The sequence below is a fragment of the Micropterus salmoides genome, unplaced genomic scaffold, assembly GCF_014851395.1.
Source record: "Micropterus salmoides isolate LMB-PRFRI ecotype aquatic unplaced genomic scaffold, ASM1485139v1 Ms_hic_scaffold_1, whole genome shotgun sequence".
Lineage (NCBI taxonomy): Eukaryota > Metazoa > Chordata > Actinopteri > Centrarchiformes > Centrarchidae > Micropterus > Micropterus salmoides.
The window spans coordinates 61,248,389-61,276,312 of record NW_024040040.1 but is presented as its reverse complement, the minus strand read 5'-3'; the positions used below and the strand labels follow the sequence as shown (position 1 = coordinate 61,276,312).

The 27,924-nt window shown below is 42.3% G+C and overlaps 1 protein-coding gene across 1 annotated transcript in view; it reads right to left on the bottom strand.

The window, feature by feature from the left end:
- Positions 1–10,648: 10,648 nt before the first annotated feature.
- The window catches only part of spred2a (sprouty related EVH1 domain containing 2a), a 39,732-nt gene continuing 22,456 nt past the window's right edge, over positions 10,649–27,924 (bottom strand). Inside the window, exons 3-6 of the mRNA XM_038734692.1 lie at positions 27,395–27,563; positions 23,846–23,910; positions 14,318–14,473; positions 10,649–12,556 (exon numbers count right to left, since the gene is read on the bottom strand). Coding sequence (XP_038590620.1) covers positions 11,864–12,556; positions 14,318–14,473; positions 23,846–23,910; positions 27,395–27,563 — 1,083 coding nt within the window. The 3' untranslated portion in view covers positions 10,649–11,863. The remainder of the gene's footprint in view (positions 12,557–14,317; positions 14,474–23,845; positions 23,911–27,394; positions 27,564–27,924) is intronic.

Here is a 27,924-nt window from a genome sequence, read left to right as displayed (position 1 = left end):
CTGAAACACAGCCACGAGTGTGTGTGTGTGTGTGTGTGTGTGTGTGTGTGTGTGTGTGTGTGTGTGTTTCCTGCAGCTCCAAATGAACACGAGCGCCGATCTGATCTGAGACTCCATCTATCTGACACTTTCAGATGTCTCAGTGGCCACCTGACAGATCATTCAAACACCTTCAGGTTGATCTAAGAAGTGATGCTTATTCTGCTGTTTTCTGATCAATAACCAACAGATCAAATATAATTTCGTAAGTCAAGAAGGATAAACGGGCAGCACGGTGGTCACTGTCTTGGCCTTGGTCGACCCAGGCCTTTCTGTGTGGAGTTTTTCATGTTCTGCGTGGGTTCTCTCCGGGTGCTTCAGATTGCTCCCACCGTCATAAGACATGTTGGTTATTAGGTTAAGTGGTGACTTAATTGCTGTTCATTTCTATGTACCCTGTGAGGAAGTATAGAAGATGGATGGATGGATGAATGATACATTTTTTTTTAGCTTTGCACCGTTTGACGTTCTTCTTCGTCAAAACCTGGTGCCTCCATTACCCACAATGCAATGCGACTGTTGACAGTTCAGTCAGCATGGTGGAAGAAGTACTAAGATCTTTTATTTAAGAAAAAGTAAAAATAGTCTATTAAAAATAAAAGTCCTGCATTCAGCAAAATGTACTCCAGGCATCGAATGTAAAAGTACACACATACTGTAGGAGCAGAGTAGTCCCACCGAGAGTGATGTGTGTGATATAATTGGAAATTTTCTACTGATGCATTCACACATAAGAACTCAGACGTCTGTCTGTCAGGGTTCTCAGTCATCCAGGTCATAGTTATCAGTTGCCCTTCTTTGAAGAACTCGGATGTAAAGATTCATCAAACGTAAAGTGGTGCGTTCCATTTGACATGGGAAGTCAGAAATTTCAACTGGAAAGCCCCCTTAAGTCAGATTTCCAACTCGGAAAGTCGGGAGACCCAGAGGAAAAATCTTTTGCTCAGAATGGTCTTTTCTTTAACTCTTGAGAAAACACTAAGATCTCAATAGTATATCTTTTTGAGATCACTCTAATCTGAATTGTTGCTCCTAAAAAGGAGAAAAGGATGAGGAGAAATTGAGGTTTTGAGACTTAGGTAAGACAAATGGATACTGAATTGAGATTAGAATAGGATAAATCTATATTCTATCTATAATATATCTTGAGTTCATTAATGTCTTGCTTATTGCTCGTAAAAAGCAGTTGTGAGCTTGATTGTAACACATCACTGTCTGTGCTTGGAGAACCGTGCTGGAGGCCCTGAGCTGGATTTGAACCCCACTCCTGCTGTTCAAAGGGCAACAACACTGCTGCTGTGCCATCCAGCTAAAACCAACAGGAGGAGAAATACCATATCCACAATTAAAGTCCTCCAAATTCTACTCAAGTAAAAGGTATAAAAGTATTCCATAGTGAATGTACTTAAGTATCAAAAGTAAAAGTGCTTATTCTGTATGACAGATACATGTTGTATCATGTTGTAGTTCTTGCGTGCATTCGGTCCTTAATGAATTAATCTCTAAACATCATGTCAAAGTATTGGCTGTTCCAGTTATGCTGGCTGTGACTAACTTAACAAACTGGAAAGCATGACATTTGAAAGTGCATTATTTTCAATGTCAACATTTATTTAATTTTTCTCAGTAACTTGAAACAGATTGTTAACAATAAATACAATAAGGATTTAAAATTAAGGGGTGTAAAAGTACAAACCCCTATAAAAAGAAAATAGTCAACCTCAACCTTTGACGTAAGTAAAGTACTTGAGTAAAATAACCCCTAAGTGGGGTCACTAAGACTAAACTGAGAAATATCTTGGAGCTTTTTTTCTGATCCACACTCTGGAGGCTGAAATCACACTTATTTAAGATACTGTAGAGATCTCATCTTTTGATCAGAGTAAGACAGAGATGAGTTTTTTGCTCCTGAGGCCAATATGAGAAAACTGAGACATATTTGAGAAGAATCACGAGATCCCAGGAGTCATAGCTGAGTTTTCTTTGAGCTCTTTCTCTGATCTCATGGTCCAATGTTCAGGAGACTTAAATTAGACTTATTTAAGATCAGTTAGAGATCTCTTGTTTTGATCAGAGTCAGACATAAATGAGATTTTATATGGTTGTTTCTCCTGAGATGAATTTGAGAAGTGGGAGAAAAGGCCTTTGGTCTCACCTTGGTATTAAAAGCCTAGCTCATTTGTGTCTAGGAGAGAAGAAGGAAACAACTATGAGATCTCATCTTGGATTTTGCTTTCCTATGGGGAACCTCACCAACCCCGACCTCAAAATCCAAGATGGCTGCTCCCGGAATCAACAGTAGTGAAAGCTGTAGTAACTAACCGTAATGTATTATCTTATGTTTCACATTACCACTAAACATCCAAACAAACTTCTCCTGCAGCACTCTCTGCTGTTTTACCTCACAGCTCCGAATCAACACAGGAAGTGGTGTATTTAGAAACGTATTGGCCAAGCAACATTTCAAGTCCTGCCAGTTACTGAGCTACAGATTAGCAACAGGCCTTGAATCCAGACCAGTGAAGACTTTCAGATGTTGTAGCGTGAGGACCTGCTGTCGTTTTGGCAGCTTACTGTGTTTGTGACTTGCGAATACCAGATATTTACATCATAAACAAACACGGAGCTGCAGCAGACAATTGCACCCCCCCACACACACACACACACACTCACTCAGACATACAGGGCCTCCATTTGTCCACAGGCATTGTGGGAAACGGCCTCTCCCTCCGGCTGTCACAGGATGCAGTCTCTCTTACTGTTGTTATACGAACACAATGACATCCTGATTCGTGTCGTGCAGCGTTCCCAGCACACAGTTAACTGAGCGCACAGGACAGTAAAGTGGCCTTGGAGCCTCCTGCCCATCGGCCAGGCGCCTGGCCTGCAGCCAGGGGGTCATCATTATCCAGCCAGGAGCTCAGAGAGAAACCGGTGTTTTCTGTAGTGTTAGTTGAATGTAATATCAGCAGTTAATTTACAGTGAACGGGTCTCTGCCCTGCAGTTACCCCTGTGCTTTTGCTATTTCCATCACCTGACCTCGCCCCATCCACTTGTTCCCACTTTTTCATTAGCATTTCTCTCTGCCGGCCTGATCCCTGCCTGCTTGTCGGACTTCTGCCCCTTTGCCTGATTCCTAAGTTGATGAGTTTGCTTTACCTTCTTTGCGTGACTGGTATTGACTTTTTCCTGTTTCTGACCACAAGTAAAGCTAAACTTTTAGCTTTGAGTTGTGCTTCTGGGTCCAAACCTGGTAATACAGAGCCAACAGGGATGGGCAGTATTTATAAGACGTGTATTTTAAATACAAAAAAGGATTTTGTAATTTGCTTTGATAGAGTTGGTGAAAATGGCTTCATAATACTTGTGTTTTGTATTTTGTAGTGAAAAAAAATACTATAACATACACTGAACAAAATCATAAATGCAACCCTTTTGTTTTTGCCCCCATTCATCATGAGCTGAACTCAAAGATCTAAGACTTTCTCTATGTACACAAAAGGACTATTTCTCTCAAATATTGTTCACAAATCTGTTAAAATCTGTGTTAGTGAGCTCTTCTCCTTTGCCGAGATAATCCATCCACCTCACAGGTGTGGCATATCAAGATGCTGATCAGACAGCATGGGTATTGCACAGGTGTGCCTTAGGCTGGCCACAATAAAAGGCCACTCCAAAATGTGCAGTTCCATCACACAGCACAATGCCACAGATGTCGCAAGTTTTGAGGCAGCGTGCAGTTGGCATGCTGACTGCAGGAATGTCCACCAGAGCTGTTGCCCGTGAACTGAATGTTCATTTCTCTACCATAAGCCGTCTCCAAAGGCGTTTCAGAGAATTTGGCAGTACATCCAACCGGCCTCACAACCGCAGACCTCGTGTAACCACACCAGCCCAGGACCTCCACATCCAGCATCTTCACCTCCAAGATCGTCTGAGACCAGCCACCCGGACAGCTGCTGCAACAGTCGGTTTGCAGAACCAAAGAATTTCTGCACAAACTGTCAGGAACCGTCTCAGGGAAGCTCATCTACATGCTCGTGGTCCTCAGGTCTCGACCTGACCATTGAAGAGGAGTGGACCAACATTCCACAGGCCACAATCAACAAATGGTGGTCACACCAGATAATGACTGGTTTCCGTCCCCCCAATACAGTAAAACTGCACATTTTCGAGTGTCCTTTTACTGTGGCCAAGGCACACCTGTGCAATCCCCATGCTGTCTGATCAGCATCTTGATATGCCACACCTGTGAGGTGGATGGATTATCTCGGCAAAGGAGAAGAGCTCACTAACACAGATTTAGACAGATTTGTGAACAATATTTGAGAGAAATAGTCCTTTTGTGTACATAGAGAAAGTCTTAGATCTTTGAGGTCAGCTCATGATGAATGGGAGCAAAAAGAAATGTTGAGTTTATAATTTTGTTCAGTGTACTTTGTGAGAAGTCTACAGGACGACATCATAAACAAACGCTGCCTCTGATTGGTGCTTACTTAAGTCCCCAGACTTGTTGAGATCATAACAGAAAATTGATCTAGACACGAAGAAGAAGGTTAAGGTGAGAAATGTGCAGGTTTCCACTGCATTTGATCCATTTTTAGCATAAAATGCTGCTATCGTTAACAGTTACTATTAAGTTTTGGTGTTCGTTTTAGCAGCCGAGGCTAAATCATTTACCAATTTAAGTACTAGCCAAATATCTGTCCTGCATGGGGAAAAAAAAATTCAATAAAGCTGTTAGTTAAACATGAACCTGTCTGTTAACTTAAAACTATCCTTTATCTGGGTGATCATCTATATGTGAATATCTATATGTCAGATTTATCGCATGAGAAAAACTGTTGCTCTCAAACATTGTCCCCTTAATCAGGCAAACAGGCCGATAGAAGGTTTGCGAAGTGGTTGCTGTATTTTGTAGTTTATTTTGATACACTTAAAATAAGGGTATTTGGTATCTTAAAATACAATCTGATGTATTTTTGCCCCTAAGTCATGAAATGTGCTGTAAAAGCCCCCAAAAAGTTTGTTATACTGTAACTAAATCCCCAAATTAACTCGCTGATCCTGTAAACTAACTTGTGTCCTCCCGTGTGCGCCCAGCTTTAGTGACTCATAACATTTCCCAGAAGGCTTTTCACCAGCTCCCAGAGGTGATTTTATTTAATATTGGCTGGTTATCGCAATAACTGACTGGAGTCAGGAATACAAAGAAACATGTTTTAGGACTTTTTGTTTAAAATGATTATACAATAGTCTCAAACACACACACACGCACAGTGTAAATGTTACCGTCCAGGCTGTTTCTTTAGTTTCCAGATTATGTATTTGTATTTATACATGTCTCATTATCTCTTTGTCTGCTAGAAGAGCTTTACATCCATCATATTAGAAACAATAAAAAAATAGAACTGAAAATGTACATCATACACTTGATACATATATATATATATATATATATATATATACTGTATATATATATATATATATATGTAAAAATGTGAATTATATAAAAAAGACAAACCAATGGATTCAACCTCTAATTTGTTTTTTTTTTACACACAGTTATTATTTTCTGAAATATACATCAGGACATAAATGAAGAGAAGGCTTCAGGCACTTTCCTTTTAATAGCTGAAGACGCTGCGTCCAACAGACAAACTGATTTTGGTTCACTTTCCTCGCCGCAGATAGAAAGATAAACGTGGGAAATCTTTTCTACAACGAATGGCAGCACTATCATGAAGCTTGATTGACAGGAAACAGAGCAGAGAGAGGAGACAGACAGACAGACAGACAGACAGACAGACAGGACGACTGCTTTCTAAACAGAGGCCTTCACTCCTGATTGTTGCTTGACTGAGCCTAAAAAAAAAAAAGTATCTTTTTTAAAATCAAATGTGCTACGTATGGTTTTGCATGTTTTAGACCGTTTAATACAAATTGTCTGTATGTTTTACATCACTGCCATCACATCTTCCAAACAATTTTAATTGATTTCAAACCTGTGAAAAAATGACTTTATATGAAAATAAAATAGACTTGAAACTTGCTTCAGAGAGATAATCCCACTTAGCTGACAGAGTTGTGATGAGGGCTTATTCTGAAGTCGCGTGCGTTTAAAGGACCAAAGGCATACCAATGTTTTTGCCTATTTACTGCAAATCACGTATACGTTACATAACAGCTAACTAACAAACATGATCTGTGTTTTAGAAAAGTGAATATATATTGTCAACCATTCCAGACAGCCGCTCGTTTCATTTCTGAATTATATAACAAGACTAAACATCATGATAGTAGCTCTGTGCGGCTGTACTTACTATAGGTACAATGCTGCTTTGCGCTAAATGCTAATGTGAGCATGCAAACATGCTGATGTTTAGCAGATACAGTACCAGTCAAAGGTTTGGACATACCTTCCCATTCACTTGAGAGAGTGCATCCAAACTTTTGACCGGTACTGTATAATGTTGTAACCCGTTCTCATTCCCAAGTCATCACATATTGACAATTGGGCAAGACCCCTTGGTGTCGCTTCTTAACCCCTTGGGTACCCTTTAGCGTCATTTTTGCACATGTATGGCTCTGTGTTCAAGTTAGCAAAAATAAATATGCAACATCCGGTTAGACTTTCAAAAATAAAACTAGTGACATTGTGACAGGGCAAGTAATTAACGTTGTGAAACCCCCTCACCTTGGTTAGGTTTCGGAAACAAAACTAGTGGGTTAGGTTTAGGAAAAGATCATGGTTTGGGTTGAAATAACTACGTAACTTATGTTACGTAAGTTAAGTAACGTGGCCTTTTTGTTTCACACAGGAAACTGGGTGAAAGTCAGGTCTACTTTTAGTGGTTAACTATGACGCTACAGGATCCCATGTGCATTGGTACCAGATGCCGAAGGATGTGACAAAACGTATGTATTTGACGCAATTTGTTCAAATTAAAATTTTTACCTGATGATGACCGTCGTCTTCCCCAGAGATACGCTGCGACTGCTATATCATTCAGCAGACTCTTGATAGTTGCACGAGTTGTGCAATCCATCACAGTCAACATCAAGTCTACATTCATTTTGTCAGTGATTTACCAATATGAGGTATTATAGTGCATATTTTACCAATGAATCTGCACCTAAACTGCATTACCACAATAACGTGGCGCTGACAAGTATTAATGTAGATTTTATGTTAACTGTGAATGATTACAAAACTCAAGGAAGAGTTTTCTTATTGATTTTGACATTATATAGAAAAGATGTCTGTGAAGGTTCTCAGTCACCCAGGTCATAGTTATCCAGGAAGGTTAAAATCAATGCCAACCGCGGCCATTTGATCTGCGTTACTTTAATAAATGCACCAAAACATTTCATTTAAATTGCAAAGTTATGTTAAGTAGCCAAATAATCATAAATAGCCTAAAGTAATAAAATATAAAAAGCTTCAACCAGGTTTTTTTTCTCTTCTGGCCAAAAGTGACTCTTTAGATGGGAAAGGTTGCAGACCCCTGGCCTAGGGGGTCTGCAACGACCATAACGACTGTCGTTACAAATGCCAGGAGCACTAACGAATGAAGCAGTATCCACCACCTGGACAATGGCCCCACAGAGATAAAATAGCTGGGACTCCCTGCCAGTCAGTCAGAACTGAAGAACCCTCTCGGATGAGAGGCGAAACATCTTCGAGTATCTTCAACTAGTGTCCAGTTGCCAATGATTTAACCTTCCTTGAATATATAGTAATGAGTGGAAACTAAAAGATGTCCCACAAATCTAAAACTGTATTGTGTTTATTGAAAGCACTCAAACTCGGCTTAAACTTTGACGTGAGGTTTAAAAGTTGGATGAAAAAGAGAAACTTTTTTTATGTGAAAAGCCGCAGGTTTCCACGTTTTTCTTCTTAATTTGAATTCCTGACAACATTCATTCATTATCAATTATTCTTGGATGTACCACCAATGGGAGTTTTAAAGCATGATCACAAAATTAAAAAAACACAAACATAAAATTTAATAAATAAAGCTTGCCTAGCTAAAATAGCGATAAATGATCCAAAGCAAGTTTCAAGTTTATGTTAGCTGATTTTCATAAAACTGAACTGAAACCAAAGGCTGCCTTAAAGGAAGTAAATCTAATTTAATCAACATAATTTGGGGAGCTGCTTCATCACAGAAGACCGACCAAAGAATTTCAAGTTGTCAAAACTTGTAATAGCAGGAAAACATAGTGTTAGGTCCAAACACACACCTCAAAAGAAATCACTACAGCACCGAAAACGACAAGGACAATAAATAATTTAGCTTCTCACTTGTTGAAGTTTTCTCTTCTATATAGGGGTGAAGACTGATGAGGTCTGTCCGTGTGCAGAACTGCTGCAGCTTATTCACTAGTTATAGCTTTGGGAGATTCAACACCACTCAGTGTTCAGGCCTCTTAAAAATTCACATGTGCACGTTTCTATGAAATGAGCACAAAATCTTAAATTGGAGGTTTAAAATTATTTAAGGTGGATAAATTTCTTTCCCATGAAACATACTCTGTAAATTATTTCTAAAAAAGAAAGAATGATCTTGTTATTCTAAAGATGAAATGAACATTGTTATCATTGCAGCAGCTGGCAGAAAGTTAAGTTAGAGTAACACATTCTCACTCCCAACTAGTCATATACTGAAGCTTGGTCAAGGCCCTTTGGTGTCGCTTTTTAATGCCCTGGATACCCCTTTAGCGTCATTTTCAGACGTTTAGGGCACCGGGGTCACGTTAGCAATGCTTAGCAACAATGCAAATGCAACGTCCTGTTACACTTTCAAAATAAAACGCTAGTGTTTCGAAACATCGTCATTTTGAAACGGCACATTATTACATACATCATATTAAAGTTGTGAAACATTGCAATTTGGTTAGGTTTAAGCGCAAAAACTATTTGGTTAGGTTTAGTCAACAAAAGAACGTCACTTAACTTATATAAAAATATTTTATGTTGACTTTTTGTTTCATACGGCACATGAACCCTGCTCCCCTGGTTCAAAGTCGGGGTTCTGGCCCTCCATCCACCCTGACCACCTCCTTACTCAGTCTGTTCTGTTAAATATCATATACCTCCCTTTACCGTCAAAAACTGACGCTACAGGGCTTCCCACCACTGGGTTGAACTATGACGCTATAGGGACCCCCAGTGCGTTATAAACTGACACAGATAGGTCTTGACCACGCGTCCATAAATGACGAGTCGGGGAGTGAGAATGGGTTGGTTAGAACCAATCCAATAAAACAACAGCTAGCAAGCGAAGTTCTGACTCCTCCCTTAGTTCTGAAGTATGTTGTGATGGCTGATCTTACGAATTGTGTCTCATCAAGATCAGGCTGATAAATTTTTTATCAACAATGGAAAACAGCCATTACCACTTGGCCAAGAGTCGAGTCAAGGGTCCATCAGAACTAGTCGGAACGAATCGGAAGTGTTAATAGTTGTTCTTAACAGCTACACTGAAAAGCGCCGTGAAAAGCCAGCCCTCACAGAGATTCATAGTGTTGCACTCAGTTGCTCTCATGAACAGTGACATAAATAGTGTTGTTTTGAAATGATCAAACACATTTTGAAGAACCATACTGGCCATTTAAAACTCTGTGTGCACATTCCTAACTGACCAGACTAACAAAACAACCAACATCAGAACAATTGTTTTAGATCTAATAACTACAAGATCCTTATCTCAGAATTACGAGACAGGAATCTCAGGATTATGAGGTATAAAAGTCTATAAAAGATACAAGGTCTTTACATATTGTTTCTATTGACAGAGTAATGTCTAAACATGTTGAGGTGAAAGTTTAACTATGAAAGACCTTATCCTGAAAATCAAACAGCCGTTCAGTCTCCTCTACCTACTGTTTCGCTTTCCTGTTTCAAAAATTTCATTTTCATTTTCCTCAGTTTTGTCAAACTTTATCAGAATTTTCAGACTTTGTGCTCATTTCATAAAGTTGTTGTGGATTCTATGCTCCCAGGGCTCTTTCTTCCCCAGCTCAATATGCTCTTGATATGACACAATGAGGAGACCAGCAATGTTTCTTCCCCATAGCTCAAATGTTAAATGTCAACATGGGTCAACATTCTGAAATCACCCACTTACAGCTTATACAGCTTACTGATGTGATACTTCTTGAAACCCACACCCTCAAATTAGCAGGCAAATTTAGACACTGATGGCTTAACATGTCCATATCTCTTAAGTTCTTTTGCAATTTGAACTAATTAGCCCTTACTTATAGCCCTTTTAATAGCACGCAGGAAACATAGGACCCAGGGAACATAGCACCTAGGGAACATAGGCCCACCGGGAACACAGGACCCCAGGAATATAGCACCCCGGGAACATAGGACCCGGAACATATGACCCCGGAACAAAGGGATGAGCCCTCGACTTGTTCCATCCAGGCTCAAGCTGGGCATAAACAAGAATTACTGTTTATTACCTTTCTTTTTCAGACATTTTCAATTATTTTAAGGGAGTATGTTTTTAAAGGCCAGCTGTATTTTGCAAATAATAAACAGGCCAACCGAAGACTTCAAAACTGCAATAAGTAAAGAAACCCGAGCAAAGTGTCTTTGAGTTAAGTACATTATTCAATTATTTTACATTACGGATACGTTTTTATACCCAGCCCTTTGACAGACAGTCTCAGATACATCCTTGCACGCACACACACGCACACACACACACACACACACACACACACACACACACACACACACACACACACACACATCTAAAGCAGTGTTCTGTCAAAGCTTTGCTCTTACTGGGGTTTTTTGTTGTTATCATCAAACAAACCTCCAAACCACAAACCATAAAAGACAGACCAGTATGACCAGAATGCAAGATAGTAGTAGTAGTAGCAAGTTAGTAAATACACACGGATGACTCATCTGCATAAAACTTTAGACTTGATTATTCAAATAACAGGCTGAGGTACAGTTTTGCAAATGTTACCTTCTGGCAAATTGTCAGATGTGTGTTTCTGGACTATTGAGGACTGGGAACTGCCATCTTATTGGTCAGCCAAACTAGTGTATCTGTTCAGTTTGCTGGGAGGTAAGCAGAGCAGCTTTCAGACCAGTTAAGTGCCTCAGTTGAACATCAGGGAACCACAGCTGCCGACACAGTGAAAAACATTCATCTTAACAGCAGGAGTGACTGTGTGTAGAAGTTTAAGTTAGAACAAATGCTTTGTTACTGAGGATTTAATGAGAAGATCAATACTGCTGTCATGATTGATCTCCATCAATTATCTAAATTTCTTTGTGAATACCTTTTTTTTTTTTTATATTAAACTAACCCCTTAAGGTGAAATTATCTCCCGACACTTGATTTGTTTTTTGAAATGATTATTATGAGCACCCTAAAATGTTTTGTTAGGGTGAAAATGTTTTGCACTGTGTCAGTGAACTACAGTTCCCTCTACAAACATTCATACTGACCTCACACAACGCTTATCATATATTCAAGCCTTTAAAACACATGAGTGTAAAAATATAAAGTACCTTTATATATATATATATATATATATATATATATATATATAATAATTTTTTTACGTCTTTGTGAGAATTGGAAGCCTTTTGATCCCCAATGTCATAAAAGACAAACAGAAAACATCAGGAAACTTTTTTTCCATCTGTTGAGACAAAGTTCTTCTTTTGCTCTTTCTGGAAATCAGAGACGAGAACAACAACAATGTAAAAATCACAGCAGCCTCTGTTTCCCGCCTGCTCCCATGAGTCCTTGCTGTCTCTGTGAGGAGGGCGAGGCCTGTGACGACTCAGCCCACAGCTTTGTGTTTCCCACCGCAGCAGTGGCAGGCTACGCCGCAATGGTAGCACGCCCTGAGGGGGGCGTAGCAGCACATGCAGGGCGCCAACAGCGACAGACCCACCAGCGCCGCCCAGCGCAGGCAGAAGCGCTCGTCGCTTGTGTCACAGGAGCACGGGTCCGAGTAATCTCCCTCCGGGTCCGACATGCAGTGATACAGCAGGCTGTCTGCGCACCACATGAAGCTGACCCGCCTGATGCAGGTCTGAATGGGGTCAGGTGCTTCCTGGCAGCGGCCCCGCCAATTGTCCTCATGGTTGAACATGTCCTGACAGTAAACACAGCGCGAGCGCTCACCGTCCTCCTTTCGCCTCTTGCCTTTGGGCTGTAGAGCTAGCGGCTGCACCGTCACCACGGCTCTGTGGCCGCTGCCCAGCTCCAGGCAGCCGGGTTTGCCATCGCAGCCTCGCTGCATGTCGCAGCTCAGCGGGTACGGGTAGGTGTAGTCATGTTTGGGCGGCTCGCTCTTGGCGAAGTGAACATAGGCGTCTAGGTTGTCGGGCTGGGAGAGTTTGTCACGCGTGGAGTTGGCGTGGCGGTAGTCCTCGTAGCCGGTGAACCAGGTACGCTCGCGGGGGTTGATGCGTACGATCTCTTCCTCCTCCACCTGGAAGCTGACGTGACGAGGGAACATGTGCACCGCCTGTAGAGACACAGAGGAGTGTTTCAAAAGTTAGTTCTCCAGCATGAGGTCAGCACAAAACGAGGAGCACAGCTGGCAGCAGCAGTTCCATGTTTACCTGTCCGAAGGTTATTCAATTAAATGTTATTTATATAGAGCAAAGTGATAACAGAAGTTATCTCATTGTAATCATTGTAATATTATTTAGAAAGACTGATTATTCCCACAATGAGTAGGCAAAGGAAAATCTCCCTTTTAAAGAAGTTAGAAAAGAAGTAGAAATCTTGAGCTGAATCTGGACTCAGGGTGGGCGGCCTTCTGCCTTGGTTAGTTGGTTAAAATCGGGGTATGTGCTGCAAATAAATCTCTACAAACCCACATCTAGATGTGCAGCATTTAAAATAATGTTAGGGATAAACATGCCCATTTCTACACCAGTCCCTTAGCTTTTTGTAAATGAAAAGGTTCCTTATGGAGTTCGTTTTGACTTGTCGTAGCTATACACAGCTGCTTTTCTCTCAGGGGATCCCTGTTTTATTTATCAACATGTGAGGTGGTTTGATGCACAGACCCGCCAGTGGTTTCACACCACTCCACTGATCTACATGCTACGGGTGGTAACGGAAGAAAAAGACTGTGACAAGTAAACATGGATATAAATACAAATCAGCGTTTGCAAAAGAAAACTCCACAGGGTGCCTTTAAGTCAAATGAACCTAACCAAAAACCAGAGGCATTATGGGTCATACAGGCTACCTGGTTGAGAGATCTGTGCGTCTTATCTGATAAGTACTATGTCTACTAAATCTCTTTTATATATATATATATATATAAAACAATCTTTTATTCCTTGGCTTTTAATCCAGCATTGGAGCTGTGTGGTCTTTGTTTTTAGTGTAGTAGTATAGTGTTCTGGTTGTGTATTGTCTAGGTTTTATGTGTTTTTGTTTATTTTGTTGTTTGCGCAGCACTTTAATAAACTTGTTGTTTTTTAATATGTGCTGTATAAATAAAGTGGATTGGATTGGAATATAGTTGTAACCAAATCACGCTGGGATTCGTCACTTTTTGATTTAAATAAGCGATCATCTCATTACAGACTGACAGCAACTTGTTTCAAGGCTCAGGTTAAAAACATATTTTTTCCTCTACAGTTCTCACCAAGTAATCCAAACCTTTTAGAACTAAAGTGAGAGTTATTTTAACCTGAATCACACCTACTTAAAATTCTCCCATCCTATTTTGCACACTTAACTACAGAAGACATTAAATAAAACCAACAAATAAAGGTGTCAAAATCTAAACTTTTTGTGAGGATATCAATGCTGATCTTGACGTCGATTTATTCCTTACTCTAATGTGCATTGATAAACAAAACACATGGTTTTATTTGCTCTTATCTTCTCTAAAATGGAGGAATGAAGTGAAACTTCACCAGCTCATCACTATCTGCAATGAAGCAAATTTAGAGAGTTCTTTTAGTAATTTTAAAAACTGCGGTTCACTGAAATCTCTGAAATGAGCAAACAGGTGTTTCTGTTCTCAGCCCCTGTAACCTGGACCCACTTGCAGACAGTTTTCTAGCTAGACAGGCTGATCCCAGTTAGAGCATTTAAAAGTTTTGTGAAGGTTTTGGAGGCAAATACAACTGGAATTTGTAATGCCTCCTTGTTAATTCAGTTTCCTCCTATTTGTCTTCTTAGGCATATGATTCTGTGAGTTTATACTGTCGGTTTTGTTTCATGCGTTTATAGGTGTTTGTGTGTACGTGACTCTACTCACCTGCTCCAGAAAGTAGTGATCCGAGGGCCGGTGCTGTTCGTAGAAATGTCCCAGGATGCAGTGGTGTCGACGGGTCTCGCAGAAGTTGGGCGGGGCCAGTGTGTGCATTGTTGGCTCTCTCTTCTGGGACGAGTTGGACGAGCTGTCGGTGGCCGTCTGGACAGACAGAGACGAGACAGTGAGAATTGGTGGTTAGAAAACTGAAGCTGCTCCACTGCTCATTTTGAACATCTACACTTCCATGAGAGCGGGGTAAACTCCATCTCCTGAGGAAGATCGCGTGATCTGATTGAAACTCATGAACAACCACTAAACAGACTTTGTGATGTGATTGTGACTTTGTGCTACACTGTGACGTCATTGATCTTTTCCCTCTTGACTGATTACTCTTTTGTCTCCACCTCAACCTGAGAAGAACCATGCAACGGTAAAAACACAATAAGGAATCAGGAATTACAACTTGGGATCAGAATCTTGGTTCCTCTCTGAAATCACCTGAGCTTCACTTCGATGTGTTCTGACCTTCCACCAGACTTCTGTGTGCAATTAGACAAAAACAAGGGCAAAAAAATAAAAAGACCTCCTGAACCAAAGGAGCACGGCAGAGACGTCTCTGAAGACTTTGTGTTTTTATTGGTTCTTTGCTAAATGAATCCCAGGCCACCCTCGCGGCCTGTGGCCCTGTGAGCGCTCAGCACAGTGTGTTGGTTTGTGTCATCTTCAGGGTCTGCACAAGCTGCAGCCTTCATGTGGCTCAGTCGGATCACACAAGAAGAAAACATCCTCAAACACCAGAAAACTGAGGAACTGAAGAACCTCACGAACTTCACAGCAAAATGAATCCCCTGCTTTTCTCACATTTCTGGGTTAGTTTTCACTGCACGGCTTAACTGCATCTCTGCTTTATATTTTGTGAGCATCTTTAAGGCCTGATAAACACGGTGACTAGATTACTCATCTTATAAATCATTAGTAGACCTCTTTATACAAATGTTTGGGAACTTGCATTGTTTACATCAGCCTGTGGTTTTCTTCTTCTCCTCTTTTTACCTTTTTTACCCCAACTATGTGGAATTGTAAAACCACAGTGTCTGGTCAGTCTTTGAGATAAAGGCCAAGTGTAGCCAATGAAAACAGGCATAAACTCTTTTGCCACGACACGTGTGAAGGTCAGCTGCTTTAACTTGTTGTGTTGTTGCTTTTGGCTAGAAAGTAGAACCACATCCTATTTTCTTCTTCTGTCGTGTCCAAACCTGAAACAAAATATTAAGTGTCCTACCAGGGACACTAACACTCTGGACCACTGCTACACTACATTAAAGGACACATATCGCTCTGTGCAGCCTTAAGACTCTCTGATCACTGTCTGGTTCCTCTTATCCTGACTTACAGGCAGCGACATAAATCTGCTAAACCTGAAAAGATGGACCAATGAGTCAAAGCTGGAGTTACAGGCCTGCATTGACTGCACTGACTGGAGTGTTTTTGAGGCTGCAGCCACTGACCTGGACGAACTAACCGACACTGTGACATCCTACATCAGTTTTTGTAGGACATGTGTGCCGACTAAAACCTTCCTCACATACAACAACCAAAAACCTTGGTTCACAGCGAAACTCAGGCAGCCTTCAGAAGTGGGAACAGTCCTGTACTACCAGGCCAGGACATAATGACTAAAGAGGTCAAAGCTGCAAAGAGGTGCTATGCTGAAAAGCTAAATAACAGCTTTGCAGCCAACGACCCTGCGTCAGTGTGGAGAGGCCTGCCAACATTTTAAACTAACTAAAGAGACCATCCCCCAACACTGCTGGTACTCAACGACTGGCTGATGAGCTGAATGGTTTGTAGGTTTGAGAAGCCCACAGTCACACCTCTCCCCCGCTTAAACACCATCTTCAAACAGTCACCCTTACGTCCTGCAACTACTCGACTCTCCAGGGACTTATGCAACGATCCTGTTTGTGGACTTCAGCTCGGTGTTCCCAGACATCCTCAGCACCAAAGTCACCCAGCTCACTGTGCCAGCCCCCACCTGTCAGTGGATCACAAAATTCCTGACTGACAGGAGTCAGCAGGTGAGGCTGGGGAACATCACATCCAGTACTGGCGCCCCCCAGGGGTATGTGCTCTCCCCCCTGCTCTTCTCCCTCTACACCAACGACTGCACCTCAAGAGACCCATCTGTCAAACTCTTGAAGTTTGGTGACAACACAATGGTCATCGGCCTCATCCGGGACGGTGACGAGTCGGCCTACAGACGGGGGGTTGATCAGCTGGCTCTCTGGTGCGGCCAGAACAACCTGGAGCTTAACACGCTCAAAACTGTGGAGATGATCGTGGACTTCAGGAGGAGCTCTGCTCCATCATCATACTCAACAGCCCTGTATCTGCTGTGGAAACCTTCAGGTTTCTGGGATCCACTATATCCCAGGACCTGAGGCGGGAGCCCAACACAAACACCATCATCAAGAAGGTCCAGCAGAGGATGGACTTCCTGCATCAGCTCAGGAAGCTCAACCTGTCTAAGGAGCTGCTGATCCACTTCTACACATCCATCATCCAGTCTGTCCTCTGCACGTCCATCACTGTCTAGTTTGGATCTGCCACCAAAAAGGACAGGAGCAGACTACAACGGACAGTCAGGACTGCAGAAAAGATCATCGGTGCCAACCTGCCCTCCATTCAGGACTTATACATTTCCAGAGTCAAGAAATGGGCAGGAAACATCACTGCAGATCCATCTCACCCCAGACACAACCTGTTCCAGCTCCTCCCCTCTGGTAGGCACTACAGAGCACTGTACGCCAAAACCAACAGACTCAGGAACAGTTTCTTCCCACAAGCCATCACTCTGATGAACAGCTGATTTCTGACTCACAGTGTCAGGAACAATTCTTGTGCAATAACCCAGTAACTCTGCCTCTAATCAGCCACTTGTTTACTGGTTACCACTTATTATTTATTCATCATTCTCTATTTCAGAGTTGTTCATACTGTTCATATTGTCATATTGTATATACTGTATACCAATACACCTACCTCAAGTAAATAACACCTGCACATAATACTTATTTATTCCTGCATCCTTTGCACTATTGTCTCAATCTGTCTTTTTTTGTTTATAGTGTGTATATTTGTGTTCTCTATACTGTAGCCTGTTTGATTTTATTATTGTGGTAATGTATTATTGTATAAGTAAGCACAGCGTGAGCAATGTACAATTCTGAGTCAAATTCCTCGTATGTGTACACATACCTGGCAAATAAAGCTGATTCTGAAAATAGTCTGTTCTTTACAGCCATGCTAATGACATCACTCTATTAATCCACCAGTATGGTCCAAACTAAAACATCTCAACAAATATTAGGTGGATTTCCATTCGATTTTAGTGCAGATATTCACGCTGCCCAGAGTAGGAGTCCTGCTGACTTTGGTGATGCATTGAGTTTTCATCTGGCAGCGTTAGCAGGTCAGCTATTCAGGTTGTCAAATACATCAGAAGACAATGAAAATACAAAGCCAATTTCATTGCTCTGCAAATGGGAAAAGGCTTCACTGCAGCAAGTGCAGTGCACGTGACGCGAAAGGATCCTAGAGAGATTTGTCAAGAGCCATCCCCACACAAGGATGGTATATTAAGATTATCAGCATAAGGAACGCGTCTCTGTTAGTGGTAGTTACTTAAAATTGATTTCTATAAATGTTTCTTCATCGCTCCAATATTAAAAGTAATTTCTCCACCGCTGCTGTCCAATGTTCCACCATGCATCCATCTAATTTTCAACCATTTTCTGTTTTCTGTTTACCTTAATGGCCGCATCAGAGCGAGAAAAGGACTTAAACTAACATTACAGTATGTGACTGTCTGTACAGTCTGCAAAAACATTATCTTCCTGCATATTACTCCGGTAATGATATAAATCCACGTCAGAACCATTTTAAGTTTTAGGTCAAATACTTTTCCAGTTCAGTGAAAGAGCGTTTAAATTAATCTGTGTCACACCAATCCTTTTGAATTTGAGGTCCAGTATTTTTTTTTTTCGGCATCTGACAAATAGGGTCTGTTATTACTATTGTTATTACTAACATCATAACACAGCAGTGACATGTAAATTAGACTAATTTTAAGATATGCTACTATTATCATTATTCCAATGCACTACAGGTTTAAAATACTGAATTATTATTATGAGACAAGTCGAATCAAGTAATAAAAATGTATTTTTAGAATAACTATAAATAAATTAGTCATTGGATTAATCGACTAAATGAAAACATTATTCATTATTATTCAAATAATCGTTACGTGCAGCCCTAATTTGATCTTCTTTTAGCCAAACCACGACTGACATCCTTAGCTGATTTGGTGGTTGGCCTCCAAATGTCAGACCTCAGGAGTCTTGGTTGAAGACCTCAGCTATAGTGTATGAGAATACCTCGCTTGGGATGGATAAAATTACATGGCATATTCATGTCACATTATTTCAGGGCTCAAAACCTTTGCTTTTTGGAGAATGTGTAATAATTATTTTGTATGAACAGAGATATTACAACAACAGCAAATAGCAACAAAGTGAACACAAGTCAAAAAGACAGCAATAACCACGTCAGAGGTTAAACAGCCACCTCCGAAAAAATAGCCTCATGGACAAAACAGTATTAGAAAAGCAACAAACATTTTACAGTGGTCTGAACCAATAGGATAGATCATATTTCAGATGAAACACTGCGACATGGGACAATCAGACAACTCTCACCACCACCCCACATGCACGCAAAGCACAGTACACTACATTACCCAGAGTTCCCCCATTAGCCAATATTCCACCCACCTCACTCTGCTCAATAAAATCCAAAAATGGTCCCTAAACCCTTTCAAAAGTGCCTTGTTTATCTTTAACCATCTAAAAACCTCCATAGTTACACAACTACATCTTTTTTTACTGCTGCTGTTCTCCAACAGACACATTCCACCAGTGCGTCCAGTTCTCCTCCGTTTTTCAGGTGTCTCCAGATGAAGCTCTGCATCACGACAGGGAGGGTTTTATTTACTCCTGAATGTTGATCTACACCCTCATTGTCCTCCGAACCTCTTTAGGCGCTGAAGGCCCGTACTCTTCCCCCTCCTCGGGAGAACTTCAGGCTTGCAGACTGTGAATTATGTGCAGCCATCGGCGGTTCCGCCACGTTCCCCTCAGTCGGCCCCGGCTCTCCTCTAAACCAGCCCAGCTATGTAAACAGGCAGCTCAGTGACGGATTGCTGACAGGTCAGACTCTCCTCTCCAGTGCTGGACATCCTGTGGAAACGATACACCCCTTTTTTCTTTGAAGCCACAGGAAAGACGGAAAACCTTGACTGAAAAAGGAAGCAGGGAGCAGGACCCTGGTCTCTTCATCAGACTGAGGATGGAGGGGGAGGAGAAATAATCTAAAATAACCTTTTAATGCACTTCATTGCACTAATCTCAACCTGACTCCAGCTCCGCACAAAGACGTGAGACTGACATCCATCTTCTCCTATCATGAAGTGGGTAAAAGTGCATTTGCCAAAACATTCCTTTAAAGCTGCAGTGGGTAACAATTAGAGCTGGCCCGAATGTCACTTTTTGAGCTTCGACACTTCGATAGTAATTAAGAGCGAATATTCGAAGCTTCTTTGTGTGTCAAACCGGGTTGGTGGCTGCTGTACAGAACCGTAGCTGAGAGTCTGATCCGAGCAAGTCCAGAGCAGAATCTGAGAATAGTTTAGCTGGTCCAGGTGGAGAGCGCACGGTATGAGCGGTGTTTCGGTAGCGGAGCTAAATCTAACACCTTATTATGCAAAATTCACTTTTAATTTTATTATAGCGATTTTATTATCATGCTCTTCTTCTACAATCGGCCTAATATAATTAGGCTTATTTAAATGCGTTCATTGCGTTGCTGTTTGCCGCGCGAAAAAAACCCTTAATAATCGAATCTCATAATTGAAAATTGAATGTGTACCCAACGGTGGAATATTCGAATATTCGGGTCCAGCCCTAATAACAATCAAACACAAAATTCAAAACCTTCCACGTCGCTATCCTCACCCCCTCTAAAGCTCACTCTCCGTGGCAAAAGCCTCACCAGGACCCCGGTCCCTCTTGTTTTGACTCGTCTTCTCAAAGATGCCCCACTGACGCTTTGCAGCCCAGGGCAGAGCATCCCAGGCTTCAGAGGCATCAAATATGATGAACGTGAAGCTCCGGGTAGAGCAGTGATTGACACTGCGTTACAGACTGCTCCTGGCTCTGATTGGTTGTTTTGTTTAGGGAACCTGACCAATTTTTTTTTTTTAAACAGATCTGACTCATGTACTACTGCTGGAATACAGTGAAGGGGTGGCTGTGGCTTGGGGGTAGAGGGGTCAGAAGGTCGGTGGTTTGGATCCACCTGCATGTCAGCGAATCCCTGGGTAAGATACTGAACCCCAAATTGCCCCTGGTGGCTGGTCCATTGATGTTTTATTGCATGTGAATGTTATTTCTGTTCTGATGAGCAGTTGGCACTTTGGCCTCTGCCTCAGTGTATGAATGTGTGTGAATGTATGAATGTGATGTGGTGTAAAATCGCTAAAATCACAGACCATTTAGCATTAGTGACGGTTTTAGCAAAAAAGTCACCTACTGAACATTTAAGACTGGAACGTGCCAGCAAACATGCACGGGTTCTATTGAGAGATAGAAGTGAAGTTTTCCTCGTCTCTCAAACTCGTGTGTGTGTGTGTGCTGCTCTTGTGTTGGTGTCAAACCCAGACCCCAAACAGGACGGCGACATGTTTCTGGTCAAAAACGCCACAGGATACCAAACCCCTCCTGTCCTCCATACTTCCTGTCAGACAATTCCCAAAGCCCAGAACACACACACACACGCACCCCCCCCACTGTTGAGCCACTGCTGAGCCACTGTTGAGCCACTGCTGCAAACAAAAGCAGCATCTCCTGTCCAAAATAACAAAACAATCAGCGCCTCCCTGTTTTCCTCACGATGCTCTATAGAAACCTTCAGGGATCCCGATGCATTTTGCATTGCCAAATAAAGGCAAGGCAAGTTTATTTGTATAACACATTTCAACAACAAGCCAATTCAAAGTGCTTTACATAAAACATAAAAGCAACATAGGTAAATAAAAAAATATATAAATAATTTTTAAAAGGGTGAAATAGAAAATAAGACAGGATAAAACAGATATTAAAGAGTTAAATAGGAAATAGAAACAGGGTAAAACAGGACAATAAAAGTCACAGTGTGTTAGGATTTGTGTGTGGTGAAGCAGGTTGTAGGACCCAAACGCAGGACGCACGACTGGCAGGTATAGTTCAACAGTTTATTTAACAAAAGGCAAGCACACTACAAGTAGTGGCTGTATCCAAAGTAAAGTCCACAAAGGAAAACACAAAGTCCAAAAACAGACTGAGCGTCTCCTCACGACAGACATACTGCAACACAAGGTATACACGTACAATGACCCAACAAAGACAAGACAGAAACACCAGGTATATATACAGGGACTAACGAGCAGGGCGGGAGCAACACAGGTGATACTAATGGGATTAACGAGACACAGGCAGGCAGGGAGAGAACAGAGAGACAGCCAGGCAGAGGGATACTGGAGGGAACAGACATGACACAGGTAACTGAACACATAACAGATCAGCAACAAGGAACACAGGCCGAAGCGAAGTAAAACACAGAACTGGGAACTAAGAAGAAGAAGAAGACAGACATGAGTGACAGACAGAGACGGACATGAGTGAACCCAAAACACAACAGACTATATAGCTGATACTGGACACAGGACAGAACCCAAAACACTAACAAATAAACCGAGACACAGAACGAGGAGCTAAGACACAGAATACAGAGCAGACTAAACTAAAATAATGAAGACGAGGAACAAGAAGTAAATACTAAAACATAACCAAGGCACAGGACTGGGAACAAAGACAAAGAACTAAAACACAGGACCAAGAGCTAAGATAAAAGACGAGACATAAACTACTAAGGACAAGGAACGAGAGAAACAGGCAAATAGATAGACATATGAAACAATGGCAAAAACTAAAACTCACAGGGAAAAAACTACAACTCATAACACAGTGCAGTGTACGACATAAATCCACAGCCTTACATTTGATCTAATTAAAGGCAGTGGTAAAAAGAAGAGTCAACGACAACGACAGTTTCAGCAGACCTGCAGTTATCTGGGAGTTTGTTCCAGATATACGGAGCATAATAACTGAACGCTGCTTCTCCTTGTTTAGTTTTGACTCTGGGGACAGAAAGCAGACCTGTCCCAGAAGACCTGAGAGGTCTGGATGGTTCGTAATGAAGCAGAAGATCATAAATGTAGTTTGGCCCTAAACCATTTAGTGCTTTATAAACTAACAGCAGGATTTTGAAATCAATTCTTTGACATACAGGAAGCCAATGTAAAGACCTCAGAACTGGAGCACTCTGATCCACTTTTTGGTCTTAGTGAGGACTCGAGCAGCTGTCTGATGGATTTCTTAGGGAGCCCTGTAAGGACACTGTTACAGTAGTCGAGTCGACTGAAGATAAATGCATGGATAAGTTTTTTCCAGTTCCTGCTGAGACATAAGTCCTTTAATCCTTTGACTTTGTAATTGTCTTAATGTGGCTGCTTAAATTCAGGTCTCAGTCCTTGACTACACCAAGATTTCAGTTTGTGGTTACTAACCTTACCAATTGAAGCTGAGCACTGACTTTCAATCGTTCCTCCTTGGCTCCAAACACAATAACTTCCGTTTTATCCTTGTTTAATTGAACAAAATTCTGGCACTTCCAACCGTTGACCTGCTCAATACAGTTACTCACCGCTTGTATGGGATCATAGTCCCCTGGTGATATCGTTATGTGAATCTGTGTGTCATCTGCATAATTATGGTAACATAATAAAGGAATTATGGGTCATAGGATTGAAGGATGGAGATGTTGTAGGGAGGAAGTAGACAACGAGGTAGAGGATGAGAATCTCTGGCCTGTCCTTGACCAAAGACGGATGGAAGGATGCTGTTGCAGAATAATTTGTTGTTTGGTGTGTGGTACTGTACAGCACACTAAGGAACAAAAAATGTGAATTTGTGAATTTCTTTTGTGTTCATCATGTGAAAAGGTTTTTGAGGGGGAGAATCACAAGCTACAATACTTATAACCAGTTTTTGTAGTATTGTTTTGAATTTATTTCACCAGTGTGTAAGACTATGTTGTAGTGTGTGTGTTTTTGAGGGCTTGTGTGTTCTGTCTGAGGGCAAGGGTTGGTTGGCAGGGTTGGTTTTTCAGGAAGACTTAATGGTTTTGAATGGTTGGGTGAGAAGTTGTGGTTTTGTGTTCAGGGTTTTGAGAAAAAGGCTTTGAGAAGAGGCGTAATTTCAAGAAAGTGTTTAAGCAATTGAGAAAAACTGTAAATTGTGATACAGGAGTGACAGTAGATCCTGGACATTTCCATTCATCAGTGTTTTAGAAGCTGGAGGAAGAGTTTCTCACCGTGAAGACATCGTCATCTCCGAGCTCCGCCTCGTTCTGCAGCGTTGATGAGGACGTTGTCGACCCTGGAGAACACACAGGAGGATCAGTGCGATAAGAACTGAGACAACTTATTTTATTTTATCAGCTTCTTTTCACTCCAACCACAGTTCACTACTTTCTGAACGGAGCGCTTCAGATAATGGTGACAGCAAAAAGCTAGATTTTTTTTGCCATGCTATGCAACACTACAGTAGTTTGAAGAATGGTCTGGACCTTTCAGGCCAAATTACTTCCATCTTTTCAAATATAATTTAGCCAATGTGTTGCTGGCAACCTAACAGTCAGTTATAAAATAAAGAAAAAATGCAGCTCTGGGTCTTAAATTTTGCAGTACCAACACAGTTTAGTTGGTGCAGGACAAATCCAATTTATACTTATGCTTCAGTCTACTCCGTAGTCTACGGTACTGTGAGCATTCTGTGTGGACTGCACTGTCCCAACAAAGACTGTTTATAGACTGTTCAGTGTTGCCCAAACAACAAACCGTGGGTAACAAAGGACATCAAGAACATCCTGAATGCAAAGAGGAGGTCTTTCAGAGACGGGAACAGGGAGGAGGTGAAGGCTATTCAGGGGGACCTGAAGGTGAAGATCAGGGAGGCTAAGGAGAATTACAGGAGGAAGCTGGAGCTTAAACTCCAGCAGAACAATATGAGGGAGGTCTGGAGCGGCATGAGGAACATCACTGGCAGCAGAGGAGTTGAAGGCAGCTTGGACAGGGCCAACCAACTTAATCTGTTCTTTAACAGATTTGATGCTATGGCTACTTCCCATCCCCCCACTAACTCAGCTGCTGTCTCACCTCCAAACCAACTACTCCGCCCTCCTCACTGTCTCTGGCCCTCCTCCTGGGAGATCCCTACTCCCCCCTCCTCACTGTCTCTGGCCCTCCTCCTGGGAGATCCCTACTCCCCCCTCCTCCAGCTCTCAGGTTAACAGCTCTCTCCAGCCTGACGACGACTCCTCTCTCCCTCCCTCACCTGTGACCTCTGTGTGCCTCACTGCTGATCAGGTGAGAAGACAGCGGAGGAGACTCTACTCTAATAAGGCTGCAGGCCCTGATGGTGTCCGTCCCGGGGCGCTCAAAGCCTGTGCCCCCCAGCTATGTGGAGTCCTTCACCATGTCTTCAACCTGAGCTGAAGTAGGGGCTAAAAAAGCCTGAGCCTGAGTCTCCACAGGGTCCCTGTGCTTTGGAAGACATCTTGCCTCGTTCCTGTGCCAAAGACGCCACGTCCCAGTGACTCCAAGAACTACAGACCTGTGGCACTGACCTCCCACATCATGAAGACCCTGGAGAGACTGGTTCTGGATCAGCTGCGGCCCATGGTGAGACCTCTCCTGGACCCCTTCCAGTTTGCCTACCAGCCCCGACTGGGAGTTGAGGACGCCATCGTCTTCCTGCTCAAATGCATCTACGCCCACCTGGACAAGCGGGCGAGCACTGTGAGGGTCATGTTTTTTGACTTCTCCAGTGCTTTCAACACCATCCGGCCGGCCCTGCTGGGTGAGAAGCTGACAGCGATGCAGGTGGATGCCCCCCTTGTGTCCTGGATTGTTGACTACCTGACTGGCAGACCACAGTATGTGCGTCTGCAACACTGTGTGTCAGACAGCGTGGTCAGCAACACCGGGGCCCCGCAGGGGACTGTCCTCTCTCCCTTCCTCTTCACCATCTACACCACAGACTTCAACTACCAGTCCTGCCATCTTCAGAAGTTTTCTGATGACTGCTGTGGCTGGATGTATCAGCAAGGGTGACGAGGCTGAGTACAGAGCTGTGGTGGGGGACTTTGTCACATGGTGTGAGCAGAACCATCTACAGCTCAGCGTGACAAAGACTAAGGAGCTGGTTGTGGATCGAAGGATAGACAAGGCACCAGTGAGCCCTGTTTCCATCCAGGGGGTCCCTGTGGACATTGTGGAGGATTACAAATACCTGGGAGTGCACATGGACAATAAACTGGACCGGGCCAAGAACACTCAAGCCCTCTACAGGAAGGGCCAAAGCCGTCTCTATTCTCTGAGGAGGCTGAGGTCCTTCAACATCTGCAGGACGATGCTGAGGATCTTTTATGCGTCTGTGGTGGCCAGTGCTATCCTGTTTGCTGGTGCATGCTGGGGCAGCAGGTTGAGGGTAGCGGACGCTAACAGGCTCAACAAACTGATCCACAAGGCCAGTGACATTGTGGGGGTGGAGCTGGACTCTCTGTCGGTGGTGTCAGAGAGGAGGATGCTGTCCAAGTTACATGTCATCTTGGACAATGTCTCCCACCCACTCCATGCTGCTCAAACACAGGAGCACTTTCAGTGCAAGACTTATTCCCCCAAAATGGAAGTCATTCCTGCCTGTGGTCATCAAACTTTATAACTCCTCCCTCTAAGTGTCTGACACACAGACACTTAGTTTTTAAACTGGACATTATTATCTGTTTTGTGCAATAACCCTTGCTTAAATTATAATGTGCAATACTCTCTGCTGCAGTTTAGTCCTTATTACTGTTCACCATAACAATTCCTTAGTTATGTAAATATTGTACATATACACAGTCTTTATATTATTTTATTGATATTTTTACTCTAATATTTATATACTTCTCTATATACCACTATCTTTATTATATTCCTTTGCCCTTGTGCAATGTGTGCAACTGTAACACAGAATTTCCCTTCGGGGATCAATAAAGTATTTCTGATTTCTGATTTCTGATTAATACTTGTGCGTTTGTGTCTGCATCGTTCTGCAAATACACAGCCAAAATCCCAGTTCCTGATGGGGTTTCTATGTTCCACTGTGTTCCGGTTTAGCCCCCCACTAGCTTGAATGGGGGTAAAATGATTTAGTAGTGCAGCTCTTCTAGACATTGCAAATGTTATCCCGATCATTTTCACATTGCTGTGCTGCTTTAGTCGATGCTTCAATAAATTAGATGTAGAATTGTTCGCGGTTGAAAGCTTGTTGCTTGTTTCACAAAGTTTTCAACGGACAAGAATGTTCTTTGGATGTTAGACTGTGACAAACTCACAATAATGGCAATTCTTACAGCTGTGGAAAGAACGCCTCTCTCCCTTGTTCTCCTTCCTTCCTTCAGCTTTTAGGCTAGCAGCTGCCGCTGACCAGCAGTCGCGCAAACACGTCAAGGACAATCACAGTAACGCAGCGTTACTTGGATTAATAACTAATATTGTAACAGATTTGGAAATAGTAATTCCTTACACTACTAGTTACTGAAGAAAGTAATAATATTACAGTAACATGGGTTACTATATGTGGGTGGTGATGGGATGGATAAGACACATGCCTCTGGTGTGAGAGACCCATGTTCAACTCCCCATTGTGACACATCCACCATCCCTGAGCAAGACACTTAACCCCTAGTTGCTCCAGAGGCATGCAACCTCTGAAATATATAGCAATTGTAAGTCGCTTTGGATAAAGGCGTCAGCTAAATGAATAAATGTAATGTAAATGTAACATGTTACTGCCCAACCTTGGGACTAGTGGGTACCTTCTGTCAGGTCCTCCAGGGCCTTCCTCACCCCGCGGTCGAAGGCTCTGGCGTCGGCTGGACTCTGGAAGGTCAGGCCACACTTTTTGTTATCTACCTTCCAGTGGTGGAAAGTTGGCGTGGCCTTTGTGTAGACCAGATCCTTCTTTAAGAAACACTCCAGAATCACCTGGAAAAGAAAATACAGTAGAAACTGACAACATTGGATTTTTAATGTTGCATCGGTAAAACATTACCTGGGCTCCCACTGCATTTCATCGGTCATGATATTTAGCAGTGTGTATGCAGCCCGCACAGGGTGACGGGTGCAAGAACATTGGCGTGGAAGTCTGTGAATCCTCAAATTAATTGTACGTCCGTTAAATAAACTTTTAGACATTGAACAGTGGTTTAAAAGTTTCTTCTGTAGGTACTTACATAGTTTACATGACGTTCAGAGCTTTAAGTGTTATGTGTGTCCATGTTTATGTGGTGTTGATATGTGTTGTTAGAAGCCATGACAGCCTGAAACGTCACATTTGGTATTGGTT